Here is a 24,261-nt window from a genome sequence, read left to right as displayed (position 1 = left end):
CAACTAGAAAAAAGTGTGTGTGGGTGGTTTTCCTATGTCATTGTTTGTCAAAAGGATCCCATTGCCATCATTCAGTAGACAATAAACATTTATGATTACAGTGTATGACAAGTATATCACGCTTTGAGTGCACAGAAAGTAAAATGTCGTGTGATGAATCATATGATCTCCCAGCAGTAAGTGGGAAGGAACGTCAGCCCCGAAGAGGGTCAGTAAGAAGCTGGGCCAAATCACGCATGGACTGGCAGATTCGTTGCCCAAAACGGTGAGAATTCTGGGGAGGAAAAAAAAAAACAAGTCAGACACATCTTATACAGTGATAATGCCCAACAAACCAAAAATCTGTATACATGAACCCAAATAACGATATTCTAAGGATAATGTGCAAAAAGAAAATTCTAAATGCACACGCGCTCTCAATACCGTTATGGCAATATTTGGTCTGCAAATGGAGGCCACCATATGGTGGGATTGGAGATGCATCACAAGTGAGGGGGATGTGGGGATTCCATTCCTGCTGTAGACTGCCATGGCCCTATGTTTAGTTTAATTTTATAAAGGGGCTTAAAAATGAAGAGATATATGTTCACCATGTCCAATGTAGAAATAATGTCAAATTATATAAGTTAAGTAGTTTATATCTGCTATCAGATTCCTAATGTTTATACATGGTAGTTAAATATCTAACAGGAGGAGGTAAATAAAACATGCATAATTGTTGCATGTGCAACATGGAGAAGGACCATTCAGAATTCTAAATTTGGCTGGGCAGTCCATAAGGAACCCATGACCTGCCATACCAGGTATTTTTTTTTCTGGTGATTTTGGCTTCATAGTACAGAACCAGCTCATGTTAAAATGCTCTCATCCTGCAGTAGGCACAAATACCTGGGCATTTCATCCTATATATGAGAAATTCAGTAATGCTCTGGATAGGGCCACTTCAGTTTGGTGTTATAGATTTCTACTTTTAATTGAAATTTTCAGATCTAACAAACACATATTTGTTAAATATAAGTAAACACAATCTTTATAGCGTGGGGAAGTGACAGTTGTTACTCCAGGCACCATAACAACTTCATCTGAATGAATCAGTTAACCTCAAAGTGTTTTTACCTCTATCGGGCACCCGATCGCTCTGCCCACGAACATCCACCATTAAGGCTTGAATCAAAAAAACTTTGGACCAGGGCGCTGCTGAGAGAGTTAGCTGACATTTCTACCTACGAATAGCAATATATCTGTAAATTTCTCAAGCCATTTTTTTGAATGGAGACCTACTGTTAGGCTAAGAGCATCAGCTGATTGCCCCAGTCTAAGGCTTCTTGCCTTAAGACTTGCACTGTGGAGGATGTTTGTGGGCAGAGAGATCAGGCGCTGGATTCAACACTTTGGGGTTAAACTGTTTATCAGTAACAGTTTAATCCCTTTAACGTACGCTAGCGCCCGGGGACTTCATCGCTCCATAACAACTTAAGTCCAAAGAAGCTGTTATGATGCTCGGAGCGTTCTCTTAATAGCTTAGCATTAGGTAGATGTTTGTGTAACATGCTATCCTTCCTCCAATATGGTGGCACAGCCTTTGTAGAGCAAAGCAACTGACTCCACCTGCTTCTCATCTGCTCCAGATCTCTCCAACTCCTGCAGCATATGAAATAACCTAGAAGCCAGGTCAAGAGCTAAAGTAACATGAGGATGACTAGAACACAAATCCCATATCTGTGCAGCATTTCAGTCTTCTCAAGTCGATGAAGATGCTTTGCACATGAAGATCCAGAATCAATGAACACTGATACATGAGAAATTAACTTTGATTAGAACAAAATAATTTGTGGTGCGATATTTTATAGGGTATACCCGATTATTAAAGGGAACATATCCTCTAAAATGTGTTTTGTGTTTTGTTCTTTTACCTGAATGGTATTGTACTACAGGCCCATAAATACAAACTGCATATTTGATTCTATTTTAAAAATGTTTCTAGATTATTATTTTGACTATTCAATGGATTCCCTGATTTGGAGCAGCAACCTTAGCTATTTTAGTATATTTTAGTATGATTCTTAGCCAGGTAATTTGCTACACCTCTACCCCACAAGACAAAATGCATGACAACTACACAGACAAAGATTAATCATTACTCAATTATAGAAAAGAATGCAACAGCGTCCACAGTTTGATAGAATGTCGTATAGGGGGGAGAGGTACTGTTACATAGAGGTATATATATACATTTAGCCTTGTATCATTTTAACTATCCCATCAGAAATATTTGGCATCACCAAAGACTGTTACTACAGTCTGAGTAATAAGATGCCCGCATCTCCAAATTACTTACATTTGTATTATTTGTGTTCTTTTAGTAGTTTAAATACATACATATATAAAAAGAGACAATTACCCAACCAACAAAGAGTGGCAAGACAACCAATACTACAATGCAAATAATTCCCACAATCTTCTTAAAGTCTTTAGAATCCAATTGATATTGCAAGCAAAGTAAAAGTATCAAATTAATAGAAGGTCTTGGTTAAATAATTTACAAACTTTGGATGTTTCCACATTTTGTTTTACTACACCTTACTAATTGGATTTGATTGTGATATTTTTGTATTTACTTTATGCAGCATACATTACACTTTAAAGGTGTCAGTACTTGGTGAAACCACCTGTGGCTGCAGGTGGTAGATGTTTGTTCTAGTTTTGCATACCTGAATCCTGACACGTTTGACAATTGTTCTTGGCTGAATTGCTCAAGCTCCATCAGGTTAATGGTAGCTGCAGATGAACATCCATTTGCTATGCTTTGTTTGAGGCTGGGTGTGATAAGCCACCCGACAAGGCGTCTTACCAACAGCCAAAAAGCGTTCTCTCCGGTGCTACCTACTTGGAGATATCCACAGGAGAGAGACACAAGCCTCCTCGAGGTATGAGTCGGCTTCAATTGGCCGGCACGAGTTAAAGGGCTTAGACACAAACTCCTCCCCTCCCCGAGCGCTGATTGGTCGCCGCATGTTTAAAGCGTGAAATATTGTATCCACTGGCCTAAACCAAGTGATTCTATGGAGCTATTTTCGGGTATGTACAGAGCCTCATGCCCAGACTTTGTATGACGATTTCTCTGGCTCTGTACATCTGATAGCTCCGCAATTTGCAGGGATCATAGCTGGGACCAGGAGCTATTTGGGGATGTATGGCATGTGTGGGTGCTTTACTGTATTGTGTGTATTTTTGTGATTTGGATGTGTTTGGCTTCCTGTGTCCGGGAGATACCATTATCTCCCAGACACAGTGACGTCTGGGCGGACTTATGTTTTCGTGTTACTTTGAATGGATACCCCCTGCTGGGGGTCTGCGCATAAATACAGTGTATCTTGCCTGAAATAAACAGTTCTTTTTTACCCTTCACTAAGTCTCGACTGGTGTTTAGGTGATACCACAATTGCCCTTCTGCAAGCGACTATAATCAATGGCTCGCAGCTATAATTACTCTACGGCTGGGTACAACTAGGAAGGGGCAACCACAGGTGGTAGTAACCCATCATCGAGAGGATATACTGCCACACTGGGCCTTTGTAAAAAAAAATTAGGTTTAAACTTCTCCATTCTATTGTTGGGTGTGATTAGGGATGTTAATCTGCAGGAAAGTTAACCTGTGTCCTAATCTCATCTGCAGACTTTTTCCCTCTAGAATTGCTGTGTATTGGGCACTAATCTTCTAGCCCTCAATACTTACAAGCTTTCCATTCCCTAAAAACAAAAACATTCCTAAAATATAATTATACAATTACCATGTTTCGATTGCGGATGGTGGTCTCATAATGATGACCTATATTGACTTAGCACCAACAAAGTATTTTGAACTAAAGCAAATCATAACAGTTTCTTTTAAAAAAGTGAACTTTCTCCACATCTTTGCTGTGTTCCCCACGTGGTCATTGTCAAACTTCAAAAAGGTTATAATGTGCAGATTTTTTTTTCCCAGACATGTCTTTCCAGCTTTGTGGATCTTCAATGCTTTTTTTTGACTCATGGAGAGTTGCTCCTTTCTCAGCTGTTGATCTCTTGAGATTCTACCATTGGTCTCTTGATTGCTTCTCTCCATAGTGTCCTTCTTTCCTGATCGCTGAGTTTGGTGGATAGTATTCTCTTGGCAGCGAGGTTGTCCCTTATTATTTATGTTTTGATAATAGTTTTAATGGTTCTCTGTTCAATGTTTGGGCTGTTTTTATAACCCAATGCTGTTTGGTGCTTCTCCAGAAATGAAACCTGGACTAGTTTTGATTGCTCCGTGATACTGCTTGTTAAGATATGCTCCCTAAAAAAAACTTTGGGGCCTTCCAGGAACAAGTGTATTTATATTATTTATATTGAGATCATGTGATACTTTAAAGGGTTACTCCAACCCTTTTGAGGGAGGGGGCAACTTTCCTGTGCCAATTTCCATATTGGGCTATGGAGAAGAACACCCCCCCCCCTCCTCTCAATTTCTATTAAAACCTGCAAAAGGGGTTTTTACTTACCAAATAATGTCACAGAGGCACAGAATAAGCCTGTGATTGGGTCAATTAACCAGCTCAGATTGCATCAGACTGTCTCAGGACTATGGCCCCTGCAATAGACCTTGGCTAATATACTTGTTCGTATGAACGCAGTCAGTGGTGTTTGGTCGTCTAGTTCATGGAACTAGTTTCGTCCACTGAAACTCCCGAACACCGCTGGACTTCCATGATCTCCTGTGTTCGGTTCTACACAACTGTTCGGTGGAATTGTTCGTCTGGATGAGTGGAACAAGCTCCCGGGTAAGACTATTGACTATGTTCGGTAGTTTGTTTGGTTTTTAAACTAGCGAACTAAACAGACCACAAGCCCTGATTCGTTGGAATTGTTTTGGGCAGAAGCCTCGTGTGCAATCGGTCAAATTATGACTTCCATGGAATTCCCGAACCCCTGAGCCGATCTGGGTGATTTTTGGATATGTTGGTACCCCAGATCGGCCCTATCAAGGGATATGACTTTTGTCTGGGTTTTTGGGGGTACTTTTGGGATGTTGTTAAAATGTATGTTTTCTGTGCCTGGAGATAATTGAGCTTAGTACAGTTCCTGACTTAATTATCTCACAGGCATAAGGGAGGGATTATATTGTTTTGTGTGGGAGTATTCTGGACCTGAGAGCCAATGTAATTACAGTGTGTACTTTGCCACACCCGAACTGCGAGCTATAATCACTCAGCCTTTAGCAGTTCGTAAGGAAACGAAAACGAACGGGTATCTGGAATACCAGCGTTCTTAACATCTTATTTGGGTGAGCAGTTTGCTAGTTTTCTTTTTTATTAGGAGTGACTAGAATCTTGGGGACCCTTAGGTACCCAAGGGGGGTGGACACTGAAGTACAATGTTCCTTATTTGTTTATTTAGAACCCCACCCACTGTACATTAATAGAGGCTAGGTCTCCACCGGCTATCAATATTAAAGCCGCCCTAAATTTGGGGGCTCGTTGGGAATATTAGGTCCCCCATTATTTAGTTATAGCCCCCACATGCTAAGCACAGATAGAGGCTGGGGAAAACTAAGTCCATCCCAAATTTATTGCAATTGCAGCCCCCACCTGTTGGCCTGAGGGGGGGGGACACTATAACCTCCTCACCCCATTTTTTACTGTCCCCCTCCTTTATCATTCTATTTAAAGCTCAATCGTTCTTCACAGGGGGATGACAGTGATCTGTCCATCTCCCCCCATTCTTTCAACTGAAGCCCTCACACATAGCCCACACTAACTGTCCAGTCAGTGTGTGTGTGTGTGTGTGTGTGTGTGTGTGTGTGTGTGTGTGTGTGTGTGTGTGTGTGTGTGTGTGTGTGTGTGTGTGTGCGCGCGCGCGCACACACACACACACACACACACGGTGAATAGGGAGATGGGGAAGCTATAAAACTTCCATTGTACTAATGTTTGAGTCATATCGACCCCAAAATGCCATTTTAAGGTGGCAGCTGGGTTACAAAAGGTTTAGCAACTGACATAATAAGAGACTCCCTTAGTACGACCGCCCACACCTCCTCGCGCGACATCACCTGGCCCTTGAACCAATGGTCCAATTGGGGACTGATGCACCAAGCATGCATCCAAATGCTTCTCATAGGAAATCATTGAATCCAATGTTTTCATATGAGCTGCATTTGGTCGTGTGGCAAACCATATACTATTTAAACCCCAATTATCCCTGAAGGACCTATACCACTACCCCTGGTTCAGTGCTCAACCCCCTCCATGCTAAACACCCAAAAAACCCTCTATCCTGGCAGGCATTGGGTTCCAGAGAGCCAAATGATCCCCAGTAGGACCTAGCACCAAAATACGTGGAACTCCGGCTCGGCCACATCCATGTCCTATTCAACTTACCCCTATGTTTTACCCCACTTCCTGACCTGCCAGGAGAGCGCTATTTGGAGGGGAGGTACTATGGACTAAATGTACCGATCACTCTCTGAAAGCCAAGGGACGCTCCCTTTTGTTTGTTTGTTTGTATTTTATGTTATGTCCTATGTATCTGGGAGATAATTAGCTTAAGCAAGGGCCAATTTAATTATCTTCCGACACAGAGGCATGGGCTTACTCTGGGTTGAATAGGCACTCCATGCTGGGGGTCCGTATATAAAAGACTGTGCTTTTTCCTAATAAACAATTGTACTCCTAGAACTATGTGCCGTCTAGTTACTGGGAGAAAGGGTTATAATCACTCAGGTTTGACTGAACTTAAAGGAGAATCCAGTGGAGAAACCCAGTCAGGGTAGTGGAGCTCCACTACAGGTTGCATGAACGAGTTTTACCCGGTTATTGTAGAGGAAGTGCCTCTAGTGGCTGTGAGGTGTGCTTAACCCTGCAATCCAAACATTGCAGTTTCTACAAAACTTGCATTGTTTTACATTTCAGGGCTAAAACTGCAGTTTTCATATGTGTATGCTTTCCTTTACAATGGTTCAAGATTCACAGCTAATGCTACATCAACATCTATTATAATATTGTAAAACTTTGAGTTCTAAATGTGCAGGGTTGAATGCCGATTTTAATTTACACATCATCATTAGTCATGCTCTGCGTACATAAAAATAGGCACCTTCAAAGAGATGTCCTTCCTGCTTTTGGACAGGTATTAATGATGGATATTATTATTATTATTATTGGTATTTATATAGCGCCAACTAATTCTGCAGCGCTTTACAATATTATGAAAGAGGGGGAAATTTACAATAAATGAGACAATTACACAGTGACACAGGAACAATAGGTAGATGGGAGCCCTGCTCAAATGAGCTTACAGTCTAGAGATGAAAGCTGATATGAGCTGAAAGTTAGTGTTGAAAGAGAATAATAAGTCAGTAGTTTAAATACTTTACGGCTAATTTTCTACTCATGCTCTTTGGAAGTTCTCCATCCATCTCCCCATTAGCCTAACTGTTCTGTTTTCTAGGCATGTGCATGGGGAAAAGTTTCGGTTCGCCATTCCGAAATTCAGGATTTTCGCAATTCGGAACTTCAACACTTCGGGACCCCCCCTTATCCACCAATCAGAGAGTTATGAGTCAAATTACACAGCGTGGGAAAATTCCAAAGAACTTTGCCACGCTGTGTAAAATGACACAGAGCACTCTGATTGGTGGATTTCAAACCAACCAATCAGAGTGCTGTGACAGGTAAATGTAGAGACTTACCTGTCAGTCTCTTCATTTACCTATCAGAGCACTCTGATTGGATGGCTTAAACCCACCAATCAGAGTGCTCTTAGCCTAATTGCAGGGCGGGGCAAGGCTTTATAAGCCTTCCCCCGCCCTGCAGAGCTCGCGGAGCCCTCCATGGGTGAAGATGGATTTTTTTTTTTATTTTTTTTTTTTTTTAAGTGCGTCGGTTATTATGGCTTTTTATTTGGCCTTTTTTGGGGCTGAAAAAAAGAAGATTTTAGAAGAAAGAAAACATTGAATGGTAAGTTTTATTTTTTTTACAGGTACTTAGTTAAAGGTCCCCCCCTCATTATTTTTAGGGTGTGGGGGGTAGGTAGGGGGTTAATTTTTTAAGGGGGGGACGGGGTGACTATGGGTTTGGTGACCCATAAGTCACCAGGGTGGGGGGGTTAACATTTTTTTAGGGCCCCCACCCGCCGCTCAGGGGTGGGGGCCAGGACATTAGGTACCCCCCCTTATTAGAATTTAGGGCCCCCACCCACCGCTCAGGGGTGGGGTCAGGGGGGAGGAAATTAGTTCCCCCCCCTATTTTAATGTAGGGCCCCCACCCACTGCTCAGGTGTGGGGGGCAGGGGGAAGGACATTAGGTCCCCCCCTTATTTTACACACCTGAGCGGTGGGTGGGGGCCCTAAATACTAATAAGGGGGGACACCTAATGTCTTCCCCCCTGGCCCCCACCCCTGAGCGGTGGGTGGGGGCCAGGGGGGGAAGACATTAGGTGTCCCCCCTTATTAGTATTTAGGGCCCCCACCCACCGCTCAGGTGTGGGGGCCATGGGGGAGGACATTAGTTGTCCTCCCCTTATTAGTATTTAGGGCCCTCACCCACTGCTCAGGGGTGGGGGCCATTGGGGAGGACATTAGGTCCCCCCCTTATTATAATTTAGGGCCCCCACCCACCGCTCAGGGGTGGGCGCTGGGTGGGGGGCAATAGGTCCCTTTAGTTTAAAAGCCCCCACTCGCGCGGGTGGGGGCTCGGAAAGGGGGACTTTTTTTTTTTTTTTTTTTTTTTACAGTGAGCAGCCACAGGCTGCTCACTGTTTCATAGACATGCCCCTAGTCACGGTATAGCGAGTAGGGGCATAATTTACTAATACTAAGTAATCTTTACTTAGTATTAGTATATTTGGCTGAAAGACCAATTTAGGTCTTTCAGCCTTTTAGTAGATAGCTCCCTAATACCATGGGAATTAGGGAGTTATCTACTTATTCATTCCTGTCATTACACTGACTGGCCAAGTAACTTACATTTTGCATGAATGTATGTTACTTGATTGTTGTAAGTGTTGCAAATGCTTGCAGGTGAATCCTGGCTATGTTTGTATACTTTTTATTTAAAATTGTATACAGTGTAACATTCTTCTTCTTTCACTGGGTAAGTATATTAGTACTTAGGCAATACTGTGCTTCGGAACTTCGGCACTTTGACACTTCGGCAACTTTCGACACTTCGGGTCCTTCGACACTTCGGAACTTCGGGTCCTCGGCAATTCGGAAGTGCCCAAATGTCCGAATTGCCCGAAATTCGACCGAATTCATATTCGGACCGAAACGAATTGCACATGTCTACTGTTTTCCAATCCATACTATTACCATTTTGTTATCATTCTTCTCTCTCTATTATTTACCCAACTCACCGTTTCTGGACTGGACATCTTGCTGGAAATATGAAGTGTGATGAGATTTTCTCCTGCAAAGATGTAAGAAACACCATAACCATCATCAGCTACCTGTAGAAAAGAGAGACAAAGTGATAAATGGCACACACAATGGCCCCTTTTGACAGATATTATGGTGTGATTGAAGCTATTGAGAGTTGTTCCATTTCATGCAAGTACAATCGTATTAAGGGGTTAGTGTCAAAGTTTGCACATAGCTAAGGATTGAAACTGCAGCTCCACCATTTTGCAAAGACCGAGAAGGATGGGTAAGGTTTGACTGAACTTAAAGTGGCTCAGTTACCTGGATGTTTGCATAATATACCATTCGGTGTCTGGTAGCCGTGGTGTTCAGGGGAAAATGAGTTTTATTTACCTCAAGCTGTCCATGTGGCCGAGGCTCCTCTTCAGCTTCTGGTGCTTTATCTACCAGGAGCCCACATCACTGCTGTACTCTCATGCATGTGCGTAAATACAGCAGTGAGGTCTAAGTAGGATCCCAAGAAACTGCAAGAGCCTCTATAGATATTGTCTAGTGATGGACAAGACAATGCCTTGCTCCCACAGCTCTTATTAGCAATGGCTGAGGGAACTGACAAAACTAACGTGACAAACATAGCTTTACATTTTATCAAAAGTTGTCAGTCGGAAAAATGAATAAGGCAGTCCCTATTTTAGAAGGAATATTTTGAAAAAGAATAAGAGAAGAACAGATTAGGTATATGGAAGAGAAAAATATTGCATTCAGGTAAGTATAGGGTGACAGAGCTGCTTAAAAAGGAACACTCTAGGCACCAACACAACTTAAGGATTTTCGCTTCATATTCATATATTTTTACCAGTTTTCCTCAACACCTTTTCTCCTACAGTACCTACACTGGCCTTCCATTTGAAATATATTAATTGTTCCTTTCAATAATTATAATTACAACAATGCATTTGAGTTTCTGTCTCCTCTTTGTTCCCCTTTTCTCATTCCCCAAAATGAAATATGTTGCTTACTGGTCCAAAGCCACCACCTGCGGAGACATGATCTGGAAACTTCTCCAAATCAAATAGCTTTAACTGCTGCTGTGGAGTCTGTGACGTAGAGAGACGCCAGGGTTCAGAAAGTACCTGCGATACACAGAAAGCATGTTGAGAGCACACTTACACTAAACGGCAAGCAGCACAAAGGCCCACACAGTACTCACGCTAAAAACTGTGAGAATGCTTGCTTTAATAGAAAGTGGGCTTTAAAGAGTACCTTTCCTAAACATGAAGAGTATCTGGACACTACAAAATTCAGGCATTAAGAGTTCATACACTAAAACAAAAACAGGCTTTTCAATAGTACCTGCATTACACAGAAAGCAGGCTTTGAAAATAACTGAACTAAACCAAAAGTTGGCTTTAACTGTAACTGAGCTATACAGAAATCAGGTGTTAAGTGTACCCAAACTAAACAGAAAACAGGCTTACAGTATACCTTACTGAACAGAAAACAGGCTCATTGTGTACACAAACTAAACAGCAAGCTTGCTGGAATTACAGAATTCAGTAGTAGTTGAGCTTTTTAGGCAACCTGCATTAAGCAACAACATGTTAGTCTAAGCCAGGTGTAGCCAACCTTCAACACTCCAGATGTTGTGGCCAACATCTCCTCCATGCATTGCCAGCATTTTGGCTGTAAGACCATTAAAGGACATTTAGTCCACAAGTGCCGCCAAGCATGAACACGTCTTTTCAGGTCTTCTGTAACACCATTTTTATCTTGCCACAGAAAGAGATGATGAATACTTGCAAAATGTTCACATAGTATTCTCAGTTAATGGGGTATAATTGTAGTGGCTCAAAAATCTGCAGACTACTATTCTTTTTAGACTACTCTTAACACACTAAAATATAGGAACAGATTTTTGAACCCTCTAAATAGACACTTTTTTAAAACAAATTTATAAATCTCTCTAAATATATGAATTTTTGCATAGCACCAAGACTATAATGAGAGCAGACTGAGATGGAAGATCTACATGATATCACATGTATTCAAAGAGCAGATCTATAATTCTCTTATAGTGTGTAGGATGGACAAAAGGAAATGGCAGAGAGAAAAATAAGACCTTTTTTGCAACCATGATGCAATGTGTCTGGATGAATTATGAAGAAACAAAAGGCCAATCAGTTCTTGCAGAACGGTTACATTCGTACACGCTGTCCTCTATTTTCCCCTGTCGAAGAAGCTGGTAGCCAGAAAGGGCTTCTAAATGAAATGAGCTGAGGGAAGATCTGTTGTGTACTGTATAAAATTCACAATGACTCAATGTACACTAAACTTTACCTGCTGAAGAAAGGGAGAATCGGTTCCTAGATACTTTGATACAATGTATAGACAGAAGAGATGGCGGTCAATCCCCTTTCCTGTCATAGCCAAACGGTACATGAGCTGGTGATGGTCAGCGGCATTACGATACAGAACCGAACGATTTTTCTTCTATAAGACATATGGTAGAGAGAAAAGTGGGATTACGAAATATGACCTTTGTTGACAGATGAGTGGGTATCAGCAATATGAATATACCGCTTGAGTGTCATAAATAAAACAATTCTGACCAAAAAAAAAAAACAACATGTCCGAGTGTTATGAACTCACGGTTTCGTTAGGATCCAACATTGCTTTCACAAAGTCACAGGACTGCTTGGTACATGCTCTCACAGTCTCTGTGCGGCCTTCACGGAACAAACGTGTCATGGATGCCTCATACGTGAGGCAGAAGTGACCCTTTTCCTGTATGGGCAGAGCAGGAGACATGCTGAGTTGTAGAATGGAAGACTGGAAGGTAATAATATGAACTATTATTTTAGAGACATAGTACTGGATGCTCAGAATAGTTAGGAGAATTTGAAACAAACTGCAGATGCACATTTTTGCGTCTGAGCTTGAATTAATAATGATAGTATTATGATGAAATTATACAATTACTGGAGGAAGAGAAATACTCACATATTGATTAAAATATGCAAATGTTTTAATTTAATAATGTTGTAGTGGCAAAAAATGTTTATGCATCTATCTCTATGTACTTAGTCATGACAATGAACAAACACATCTGTATTAGTTAGTTACGTTACCCTGTAATGAGCCAGCTGAAGTGCTATCTGGAAGAAAGCATCAGGACTACTCCGGCATTTTTTGATCAGACCTTTTCCAAAGTCTGTGAAACGGACGCAGACAAAATCCACGTCGTCTGCTAACGTCTTGGCTGTCAGGTAAGACTGTTCAATGACTTCACGGCACTGGAGGATAGGATACGTATATTATTAAAGAATTTTCAACTAGAAACATAGTGAGGAGCACACCCACCATAAAATATATTGACAGCAATCTTTCAACAAAAAATATGTAATTGAAATACAGTGAATATTTAGAATGAATGCAGAAATATAATAGTGCTAAAGTAAACAAAAGAATGGACTGGTAGAAAAAAATCCGTTGTTACAAGCTAAACACAAAAACAAGTAAAACAAATGTATATTGAAAAAATTGTGATAAACGTGATATTTTAATGAGATTGCATGATATTTTGTCCACACTATGTAGGCCAGAAAAATGCTTATAAAAACAGCTCTATGCATTGGAAAATAGTAGAAAACATAGGAAATATTGAGACTCCCATGAACTCTGCTTTTGTTGAGCTGAAAGCTGTTTTGAGACCAACCGCACTATTTTTCTTTTACCTTGTTTACTGGTGGAGTATAAAACATTGTTCTCCTATTACATTTGCCTGAGATCTTTCCATACAGATCATAACTTAGTAGGGGGATCCTCTGCGGCAGTGCATCATTATAGGGAAGTTGGCCTGTCTGGGTTCTTTAAAACCGTCAGCAGGCATTTGTTTCAACAATGTTTACATATACCTGCCAATAGTAAAATGCACCCAGCAAACTATTTACAAGAGTCTAGTTATTGCTTTTGTGTAGTTTTCTTCTTTCTACACCACTATTTATAGTCCTGTTTACTAATGCAATGCCTACGTTAAGGATTTTTCTAAACTTTGTCAAAAACAGTGATGTAAGAAAGCATTTTTTCCGGGTTGCAAACTCTTATTAGTGTATAGTTGCATTTTGCTCAGCAAATAATCAGTTCTAGGCATGTGCATTGGGAAAAATTTTGGTTCGGTTCGGCATTTTCGAAATTAGGGATTTCGGCAATTCGGCACTTCAACACTTCAGAACTTCGGCACTTTGGCAGTTCGACACTTCGGAAATTCGGCAACTTCGGAATTTCGGGACTTCGGCACTTCTATTGCAGCCGCTTAGTAGATAACTCCCTAATTCCCACGGTATTAGGGAGTTATCTACCAAAAGGCTAAAAGACCTAAATTGGTCTTTCAGACAAATTTACTAATACTAAGTAAAAATTACTTAGTATTAGTAAATGTTGCCCCTACTCACTATACCGCGAGTAGGGGCATGTCTAGTAAACAGTGAGCAGCCTGTGGCTGCTCCCTGTTTTAAAAAAAAAAAATAGGCCCCACCCCCAGCGGGTGGGGGCCCTTAAGTAAAATGATGGGGGGGGGACCTATTGTCCTCCCCCCCGGCCCCCACCCCTGAGCGGTGGGTGGGGCCCTAAATACTAATAAGGGGAGGGACCTAATGTCCTCCCCCCTGGCCCCCACCCCTGAGCGGCGGGTGGGGGCCCTAAATTGGTATAAGGGAGGGACCTAATGTCCTCCCCCAAGGCCCCCACCCCTGAACGGCGGGTGGGGGCCCTAAATACTAATAAGGGGGGGACCTAATGTCCTCCCCCCTGGCCCCCACCCCTGAGCGGCGGGTGGGGGCCCTAAATTGGTATAAGGGGGGGACCTAATGTCCTCCCCCCTGGCCCCCACCCCTGAGTGGTGGGTGGGGGCCCTAAATACTAAAAAGGGGGGAGACCTAATGTCCTCCCCCCTGGCCCCCACCCCTGAGCGGCGGGTGGGGGCCCTAAATACCAATAGGCTCATAACTCTCTGATTGGTTACTTAATCCACCAATCAGAAACTTATGAGTCAAATTACACAGCGTGGGAAAATTCAAAAGAACTTCCCCACGCTGTGTAAAATGACACAGAGCACTCTGATTGGTGGATTTCAAACCAACCAATCAGAGTGCTGTGACAGGTAAATGTAGAGACTTACCTGTCAGTCTCTTCATTTACCTGTCAGAGCACTCTGATTGGATGGCTTAAACCCACCAATCACACTGCTCTGAGCCTAATTGAAGGGCGGGGCAAGGCTTTATAAGCCTCTCCCGCCCTGCAGAGCTCAGTCTGCTCGGAGCCCTCCATGGGTGAAGAAGGATTATTTTTTTGGGCGCTCAGTTTTTTTTTTTTTGCTTTCTTAATTGCGTCGGTTATTATAGTTTTTTATTTGGCCTTTTTGGGGGCTGAAAAAGGAAGATTTTAGAAGAAAGAAAACATCGAATGGTAAGTTTTTTTTTACAGGTTCTAAGTTAAAGGTCCCCCCCTCATTAGTTTTAGGGCGAGGGGGGTAGGTAGGGGGATCATTTTTTGGGGGGGAGGGGGTGACTAGGGTTTTGGGGATCCCTAGTCACCTGGGGGAAGGGACATTTTTTTTTAGGGCCCCCACCCGCCGCTCAGGGGTGGGGGCCGGGGGGAGGACAATAGGTCCCCCCCTATTGGCATTTAGGGCCCCCACCCACCGCTCAGGGGTGAGGGCCAGGGGGGAGGACATTAGGTCCCCCCCTTATTAGTATTTAAGGCCCACACCCACTGCTCAGGGGTGGGGGCCAGGGGGAGGACATTAGATCACCCCCCTTATTTTACTGTAGGGCCCCCACCCACCGCTCAGGGGTGGGGGCCAGGGGGGAGGACATTAGGTCCCCCTTATTAGTATTTAGGGCCCCCACCCACCGCTCAGGGGTGGGGGCCAGGGGGGAGGACATTAGTTCCCCCCCGTTATTATAATTTAGGGCCCCCACCCACCGCTCATGGGTAGGGGCCAGAGGGGAGGACATTAGGTCCCCCCTTATTTTACTGTAGGGTCCCAACCCACCGCTTAGGGGTGGGGGCCAGGGGGGAGGACATTAGGTCCGTCCCCCCTTATTAGTATTTAGGGCCCCCACCCACCGCTCAGGGGTGGGGGCCAGGGGGAGGACATTAGGTCCCCCCTTTTTTTTACTGTAGGGCCCCACCCACCGCTCAGGGGTGAGGGCCAGGGGGGAGGACATTAGGTCCCCCCCTTATTAGTATTTAGGTCCCCCACCCACCGCTCAGGGGTGGGGGCCAGGGGGAGGACATTAGATCACCCCCCTTATTTTACTGTAGGGCCCCCACCCACCGCTCAGGGGTGGGGGCCAGGGGTGAGGACATTAGGTCCCCCTTATTAGTATTTAGGGCCCCCACCCACCGCTCAGGGGTGGGGGCCAGGGGGGAGGACATTAGTTCCCCCCCGTTATTATAATTTAGGGCCCCCACCCACCGCTCATGGGTAGGGGCCAGAGGGGAGGACATTAGGTCCCCCCTTATTTTACTGTAGGGTCCCAACCCACCGCTTAGGGGTGGGGGCCAGGGGGGAGGATATTAGGTCCGTCCCCCCTTATTAGTATTTAGGGCCCCCACCCACTGCTCAGGGGTGGGGGCCAGGGGGAGGACATTAGGTCCCCCCTTTTTTTTACTGTAGGGCCCCACCCACCGCTCAGGGGTGAGGGCCAGGGGGGAGGACATTAGGTCCCCCCCTTATTAGTATTTAGGTCCCCCACCCACCGCTCAGGGGTGGGGGCCAGGGGGAGGACATTAGATCACCCCCCTTATTTTACTGTAGGGCCCCACCCACCGCTCAGGGGTGAGGACATTAGGTCCCCCCCCTTATTAGTATTTAGGGCCCCCACCCACCGCTCAGGGGTGGGGGCCAGGGGGGGAGGACATTAGTTCCCCCACTTATTATAATTTAGGGCCCCCTTAGTATTAGTAAATTTGGCTGAAAGACCAATTTAGGTCTTTCAGCCTTTTAGTAGATAGCTCCCTAATGCCGTGGGAATTAGGGAGTTATCTACTTATTCATTCCTGTCATTACATTGACTGGCCAAGTAACTTTCATTTTATATGAATGTATGTTACTTGATTGTTGTAAGTGTTGCAAATGCTTACAGCTGAATCCTGGCTATGTTTGTATACTTTTTATTTAAAATTGTTTACAATGTAACATTCTTCTTCTTTCACTGGCTAAGTATATTAGTACTTAGGCAATACTGTGCTTCGAAACTTCGACACTTCGGAAATTCGGTAATTTCAGAACTTCGGGACCTCGGCAATTCAGCACTTCGGTAATTCGCCACTTAGCAATTTCCAGAAATTCGTCCAAATTCATATTCGGACCGAAACGAATTGCACATGTCTAATCAGTTCAAAGTAATTATAAATAGCACAGAATGCTAATTATTATTTATATAGCGCCATCAGATTCCGTAGCGCTGTACAATGGGTGGACTAACAGACATGTAATTGTCACCAGACAACTGGACGTACAGGAGCAGAGTGGGTGGAGTGCCCTGCTCAATAAGCTTAAATTCATTCTAATAACTATGACATGAGAAGCATGTGATTAATTAGAATTACCCTAAAATATAAAATATAAAAAGTATGGTCAATTGTGTGCGGCTCACCAAAGAAAGCCATAGTAATTTTTTTTATCAATTTGTACAGATCTTTGTAGCATATAATAGAACAGACACAAAGTTACCATCAAATAGTCCTGCATCTCCATTGTAGATGTGCTCTCATTTCTGTAGTATATAATAAATATCATTGCAGAAAACAAATAGGCTCACTCGTCTTTCTAGTAATGCTGGAAGAGGCCTTTAACATAATCACGTTAATTTATTTTAAACACATTGTCATTACTTTCTCAAGACATACCATTGGTGGAATATCCCACAATAGTCTGTATGGAGCGGGAAGGTCCAAGCCAGGATCACCATGGCAATCCCCTTTCTCAGTGTATCCCAGCTCAAAACAGTCAGTGGCCAACATGAACTGGAAAAAAAAAGGAAATATTAGGAAGTGATGATCATTACCTCTTGATGTATAATATACCTCATAACAATATCAGAGACCACGGTAGCTGAAGGCAGAATTTACAGGGACAAGCGATCTTGGAGATTACCTCCAATTTTAGACCAAAATGAGAGAAAGAGTATTCACAGTCTGAAATTCCCTCACTTTTTTTTGCTAAAAATCAAGAAGTTGTTGAGAACTTGTTGTGTCTAGAGGATTATCAGCTACACCTCATTGACAAGGCTCAAAGAGGGCAGAAACGATCGTCTTGGGTAACTTTATCTCTTGTGCAGAGTGAACTTGCTGGCATTTCGGTTCTGGATTGCCCTTATGGGTGGGACCAGTCTGATATGCTTAAAATTTTGAGCTATCTGTAATGGCACAAGTAAGCAAAAACAATTTTGTGACCTGAGTGGGGATTTACCGAAAGGCAAGCTACTGAGTTTCTCTAAGCTTTTGTCCATTCTCATATCTTTTGTTGTAGTTGTTGTGAATTCTCAACCATCTGTGGCCCTAATCATTCTGTAGAATTATCTACAAATCCCTGCCCTGCAGAGATTAGTGTGATATGCTCAACATTCATGATGTGTTTATTTAATGATAAAACATAACGTAAAAGGCAGTCTAGTTTGTGTTACCTTTTCAAACAGTTTCACTCATACATTCTATTGAATAAGGTAAGCTGCAGCTACATGCACTGTTTCCTACATACAATTTGGGGAAGGATTGCCTTTTTGTGTTTGTGATGAATTTAAAACTGGCAATGAGTTCATAATGAATGTTTATGTCAAAATGAGTCGAATGATTGCTGAAACTGTCTTCTGGATTGATAGTCATTAAAAATATTAAATGCATGGCATTGGTTACATGGTATTGGTTACACATTATCACAGATTAAAAGATTGATATGCATGCAAATGTTTCTGTTAGCCATATTTCATTGATTGGAAATGGTTTAAAAGTCCAAAATTTCTAAAAGAGTGGACCGTGGATTGAGAAAGGCATTCCATCAAAAGTTCATTATAGCTCCTTACAGACTGATAGACTAGTGTGACATTTAATGTCCTGCTTGGCAATCACATCTGAAGCTTTTAATTACACATCACCTTATGTTTATTATGATTGAAAGAATTTATCATCTTTCCAAATAGCAGTGTCAGACATACATTCTGGCAATCATTTTAATTATTTAAACTTGTTGTGATTCTACATCAGTCTTCAAGTAAAAATTTGAAAATGTGTCATGATAAGACAGTTAACATGAGAAACTCGTCCCTCAGGGATCAAAATCTAAATGGGATCTATGTGATATTTTTCTGTGTGTCAATTTCCGGAAACATACGTATTGTATTCATCAGGTCCCAAGGAACGTATGTATGAAGCTACATACTTGTGTGTTTCTCCAATGATGAATAAAACCCAAAATATCTGCAGGACTCAAGATCCATGAAGTTCACTCATGCAGTCAGCCCTGGGGCTTGGTGATCTAATCTCCACAATAGTTATATAGAATGGGTTAATGCCCACACCCAATGTTTGCAGTATCCATGTCAGTATCTTTGTTTAGGCATATTTTCATCAAGGTTTTTATTTTTATTTTTTATTTTAGTAATCTACCTCCCATAAATGTCCAACGATAGGTGCATCAGCCCAGGAATGCTCAGCATTCAGACCCAATTTCCCATTTCTGTACACAACCAAAGTGAAGGACTTATCAAACCACCTGGAACGAAAACCAAGACACGAGATGAATGAATGAAGTGCATGAGCATGCACTAATATGAATATAGTAAAACACGGAGCTATAATGTTACAAAAGTAGGGAGCATAAAGTGGGTAGTCAGGAGTAAACAAGCAAGAAACAGAGAAAAGAAATGGGGACTGTGATACATTTGAGAAATGTTGATAAATACATTAAGAAACTCTAAAAGATTACACTTCAGTTAATAGATATGTGAAGGGCATGCATTCAGCTCTCTCATTCTGTAGAGGCATCAGAAGATCAGCCATTTTATTATATTTCTTCACATCTGTCTCGCAGTTGAAAACAAAGGACTTTGGCATTCTCCTGAATGTTAATTTGTCCATTGACCTCCATTTGGACTTTTAATACATTTATTTTATATTACGTGTAGGTTCCCGGCCCCCCGGTCAGTAAAGTAAAAGGTGGTTTTTCTCATGTTATTTCCAGGTCTCCATGCAGCTGGCCCCACCCTTGCTCCGCATCCATGGCTGTGAACATCAAACATGATGATCTCAGCCAATCCAATTTCCCACAGAGAAGCATTGCTAGGCTACTGCGCTTGCAAAATGCCACTCTGCTTCAATCAGCACCTCATAGAGGATGAATTGAACCAGTGCATCTCTATGAGAAATATTTCGTTTCTCCATGCAGAACGTGGACTGCCACTCAAGGTTTCCCTAGGCAACTGTGTACCTTTTCTCTAAAAAGGCAGTGTTAACATTACAAAAATATTTACAGGGACTGACTATACTCACCAGAAAACTACATTAAGCTGTAATTGTTCTGGTGACTATAGTGTCCATTTAAACATCCACTCAACATTGGGAATATTAAATAATTTTAAAGTTTTAAAATTAAACTAGTAACACAGTACACACGTAATCTTTTAGATCAGGTGTTTATGGGATACCTATAGTATTCTCATTGAATGCAATTGGAAAACCAGCACTGGCTGAAGGATCTCAGCATTGCATGGCTGAAAATGACCTGTCTGAGGGTAGCAGATCCTGGTGTTTTGCTCTCGACAAGAGAATGTAAGGTTTCACCACCTTGCTCCCAAAGTTCCACACTCACTGCCATCCATAATGTATAAATGATTCATAAGTAGTGCATCTTTATTTGTTTAAAACTCATAATATGACATATAAATAGCAGGCACACCTCATAAACAACAGGGCATCCACAAATATCAATATAATAAGAAAATAGTGTCCAAACCAAAAAATTAACACCAATGCAAAAAATAAAATAGAAAGTCATCCCTGTGCCTGCTGGAATGGGGAAGGTGGGGGGAGAAAGTTGAAAAGATAGATTATTTACCCAAGAGGGCTCTCTATGTGTTTCACCTCTATCCTGATGCTTTATCAACATCAATATGACTATTTCTTATTATATTGTTATTTTTGATGCTCTGTTGACTATGAGGTGTGCCTGCTATTTATGTGTATGTCATGTTACTATTTTTGAACAAACAAAGATGCACTACTTGTGAACTACCTTGTTTATATATTATGGATGTGATGACTTTTTGAACCTTTTTTCCCCCCCACTGTTATTAGGGTTGCGGAACTAAGATTCTTTACTGGATTTCCCCTTGAGTTTGATGTAATTTGCAACGGAATGCAAGGGCTGAGTATGTTTTCAATGTGTCTATTTTGTTGCATGTTTATAAAGGATTACCTTTTACAAACCATATAAAAATCAGAGAGGTATAAACTGCAGCATGCAGTGTCTCGTTAATAGCAGCTGCAGTTAAAGGCTTTATTTGAAAACACTTATATAAAATGTTTACGTGGCATTTTTTACAAGCATCAGTATTTTTTTAATGTGCCTATGCTATATTCCAACATACACATTCAAACAAGGGGAGACCAATCATATTAACACATTACCTGTTGTAGCAATTTCCATGTAACAGGGATTTGGCATAGACACTTAGAGAATCCTTATCGCTGTCCCTATGTCCTCCTTCTTCTGTGTCCAGACTTACAAAGAAGATACCACGTTCCACACAACTCAGAGACACCCGGTTCATTCCATGAGAGAAGAAGTTAGTGCGTGCTTTGGCCCAAGTTACCCTATTAAGGAGATACAAATTAAGAAGACAAAGTTGATTTGGTATTTGGGTAGCATAGAAAGGAGATAGGAATAAGAAGGGTTTATTACAACAGGGAAGTGCGTTCCCATGTGTACTCCCTCCATGTTCTCTCCCCCTTAATTTTGCTTTCTCTATTGTGTTCTCTTACCTGTCCACAGGGCCATATTTGCCAACAGGCACATCAGATGACTTAAGGTACCTTTTTGCCAGGAGCACTTACCTTGGAAATTCAAAAGTGCTCTTTTATTGTCTATATTTTAAATGGACCTGTGATTGCTAATTAGTTGGAGCATCAATTTCAGTCGATAATATTCACAACCCGCTTTCTACAAACCCCCTACACACAGCATTCACACATTACACACAGCATTCACATATTACATACCGCATCTAAACACTATGCTCAGCATTAATACTTTACACACAGTATTCATACATTACTCACAGCATTAAAACACTATGCACAGCATTCATACATTACACACATCATTCACACACTACCCATATCATTCATTCATGACACACAGCATTCACAAACTACCCACAGCATTCATTCATGACACACAGCATTCACAAACTACCCACAGCATTCATACATTACACACATCATTCACACACTACCCATATCATTTATTCATTCATTTCACACTACCGTTACACACTATGCACAGCATTCATACATTACACATAGCATTCACACATTACACACATAATTCACACACATTATTCATGCGCTTTCACATTCAGGCCACAAACGCATAATTTTTGGTGGTAATGAGTAAATTATTTGACTACAGGTGCATGGGATATAAATCTGTCAGGCCTGTTTATGGGCTTTTCCTCCACATTCGCACACAATCCACACATTGAAGTCCAGGTTTTCTCTCCAGTCATTATTCCTGCATTGACATATTGTCAGTTCTCTTCTTTCTTCAGCCTTGTGATGTATTTTCACATGTCCACCTTGCACTTTATCTCAGATACCAATGTCAAATATTTTCTTACTTTGTTATTTTTTATTTCATCCATTTTGTTTTCCATTCTTGTTTTTCATATTGTCTTAATTTTTACCTGCCTCTCTTACCTGTCCCCTGCTGTCAGTGCTGCCAGCTTTTCCTCTCCAATCTGGGGTGGGCTAGGGTCATCAAGTATACGCTGAATCTGCCGCTGGAGTGCACGCGGACTGAGTAAGTCACCATCTTCATACAGACACAGTCTGTAAAAGCGTCCTTTGTGGTACACACACACATGGCGACTCTCAACCAGGTGCTGGAGGCGATCTATGGGCGAGATGGCATGTGTGAAGTGAATTATTTATTATACCTTTAATGCTATAATGGTTTATTGTTTGTGTGTTTTGCTGTGTACTAGACATGTGCACCAGCGACATTTTCTTTTTGTACGAATGAATTCGTACTAAATAAAAATTGAATTCATCCATTCCAAATTTCATCTGTAAAACATTCGTTTTTCGGACGAGATTCGGTAAAAAATAATTATTTTTGCCCATTAGGACGAAAATAACACTGTGCAAGCGCAAAACAAAAAAAAAAAAAAAAAAGCAAGGAGGGAGTGGGCAATGCTACCAGCTCCCTCCTTGTAATAAATATTAACAATTCCTACCACCCCCTGCCTTAAAACCTCTATGGGGTCACGTTGACCCACATATTAATAAAAGGGAGGTTAAATACTTGCGCATGCCGGGAGTAGGGGGATATTGCCGCCCAGTTGCTAGTGCAATAAGGGGGGACCTGGACATAGTGCCCCCCGCATCCTTTCTCAGGCTGCAGGAAGAACCAGCGTTTTTGGTTTCTCCTCTGTGCTGTGGGGGGTTAATTCTTGGAGGTGGGGAGGGAATTTGCCCAGGTCCCCCCTCACCCAAGAAATCAGGGTCATCATTTATGTCTGATCATCATAGGAATAGCACTGTAGCTCATCATCAGCTGGGGTTTTATAAGTTGACTACCTTCTTAAAAACCTACTGTTTCTTTAATTTAAAGTCATTAAGCAAGTAGGTTATCTATCCCCTTTACTTCCTATGTGGAAAATAAGCAGAAAGGCCAGGGTTGAAAACAACATCATCATTCTAGACTTTATTGAATTAACATTAACAATTAAAGCCTTATAATATGTTATCAAGTCACTCAAATATGGAAATGTCTCAGTATTGTACATTATTCGATAGGAGATGATTTTCCTGTACACACTTTAGCAACAAAAGGAAAGGAACTGGAACAAAGGTATTTACTAAGCCGGGAGTTGTAAGTATTTTACCAGAGAACAGTAAAGTCTAATATGAAATGCATGCATCCAACAGAACAACTGCCAGTCGAAGATTTGAAAGTTACCATAAAAGGAGAGAAATCTCCCTGTGAAGTATAACTGATAAATGTAATTCCAACATGGTCCACTGTGTGTCTCTACATTCAACTGCAAAACGAATACTCATTGCTACTTGTGTGAAGTTGCACCTCTTATTTCTTTTTAAAGGTGAATAAAAATGTACCACTCTTTTGTGCTGCATTTGTGACGATATGCACAGCAATAAATTAACGTTTGTGCCACTTTGTTTTTGGAGAAGGGGAAAGTGCAAATCTAATGTGCAATATCTCTGAAACCAAAGTGGCACAAACATTCATTTTTGCAGCTCCAGTCAGCACAAATGAATGGTGTATTTGTTTTTAAAATGTAAGAACACAGGGAGAAAGTGGCCATTGTTTGAGCAAATTTAATGCGCAATATCTCCGACACCAAGTGGGCAGTGTTTGATAAAAATTGAATGCACAATATTCATTTTTTTTCAGCAGAAATCAGCACAAACGCAACACAAATGAGTAATGCATTTCTTTTTAAAATGTAAGGACACAGGGAGAAAGTGGTCATTGTTTGAGCAAATTTAATGCGCAATATCTCCGACACCAAAGCAGTACTAACGTTCATTTTTGTGACGTAGATGAGCACAAACACTGCATAAACTAATCTCTCATC

General features: G+C 41.8%; 1 protein-coding gene across 1 annotated transcript in view; it reads right to left on the bottom strand.

The window, feature by feature from the left end:
* Positions 1–20: 20 nt before the first annotated feature.
* Positions 21–24,261, bottom strand: part of CPT1B (carnitine palmitoyltransferase 1B) — a 44,394-nt gene continuing 20,153 nt past the window's right edge. Inside the window, exons 10-19 of the mRNA XM_063449173.1 lie at positions 22,358–22,553; positions 21,068–21,253; positions 19,049–19,154; positions 17,294–17,410; positions 12,508–12,672; positions 12,029–12,163; positions 11,717–11,869; positions 10,399–10,512; positions 9,376–9,468; positions 21–274 (exon numbers count right to left, since the gene is read on the bottom strand). Coding sequence (XP_063305243.1) covers positions 194–274; positions 9,376–9,468; positions 10,399–10,512; positions 11,717–11,869; positions 12,029–12,163; positions 12,508–12,672; positions 17,294–17,410; positions 19,049–19,154; positions 21,068–21,253; positions 22,358–22,553 — 1,346 coding nt within the window. The 3' untranslated portion in view covers positions 21–193. The remainder of the gene's footprint in view (positions 275–9,375; positions 9,469–10,398; positions 10,513–11,716; positions 11,870–12,028; positions 12,164–12,507; positions 12,673–17,293; positions 17,411–19,048; positions 19,155–21,067; positions 21,254–22,357; positions 22,554–24,261) is intronic.

Source organism: Pelobates fuscus, chromosome 3 (genome assembly GCF_036172605.1).
Source record: "Pelobates fuscus isolate aPelFus1 chromosome 3, aPelFus1.pri, whole genome shotgun sequence".
NCBI classification, from domain to species: domain Eukaryota; kingdom Metazoa; phylum Chordata; class Amphibia; order Anura; family Pelobatidae; genus Pelobates; species Pelobates fuscus.
This window is presented reverse-complemented; position numbering and strand designations above follow the sequence as displayed.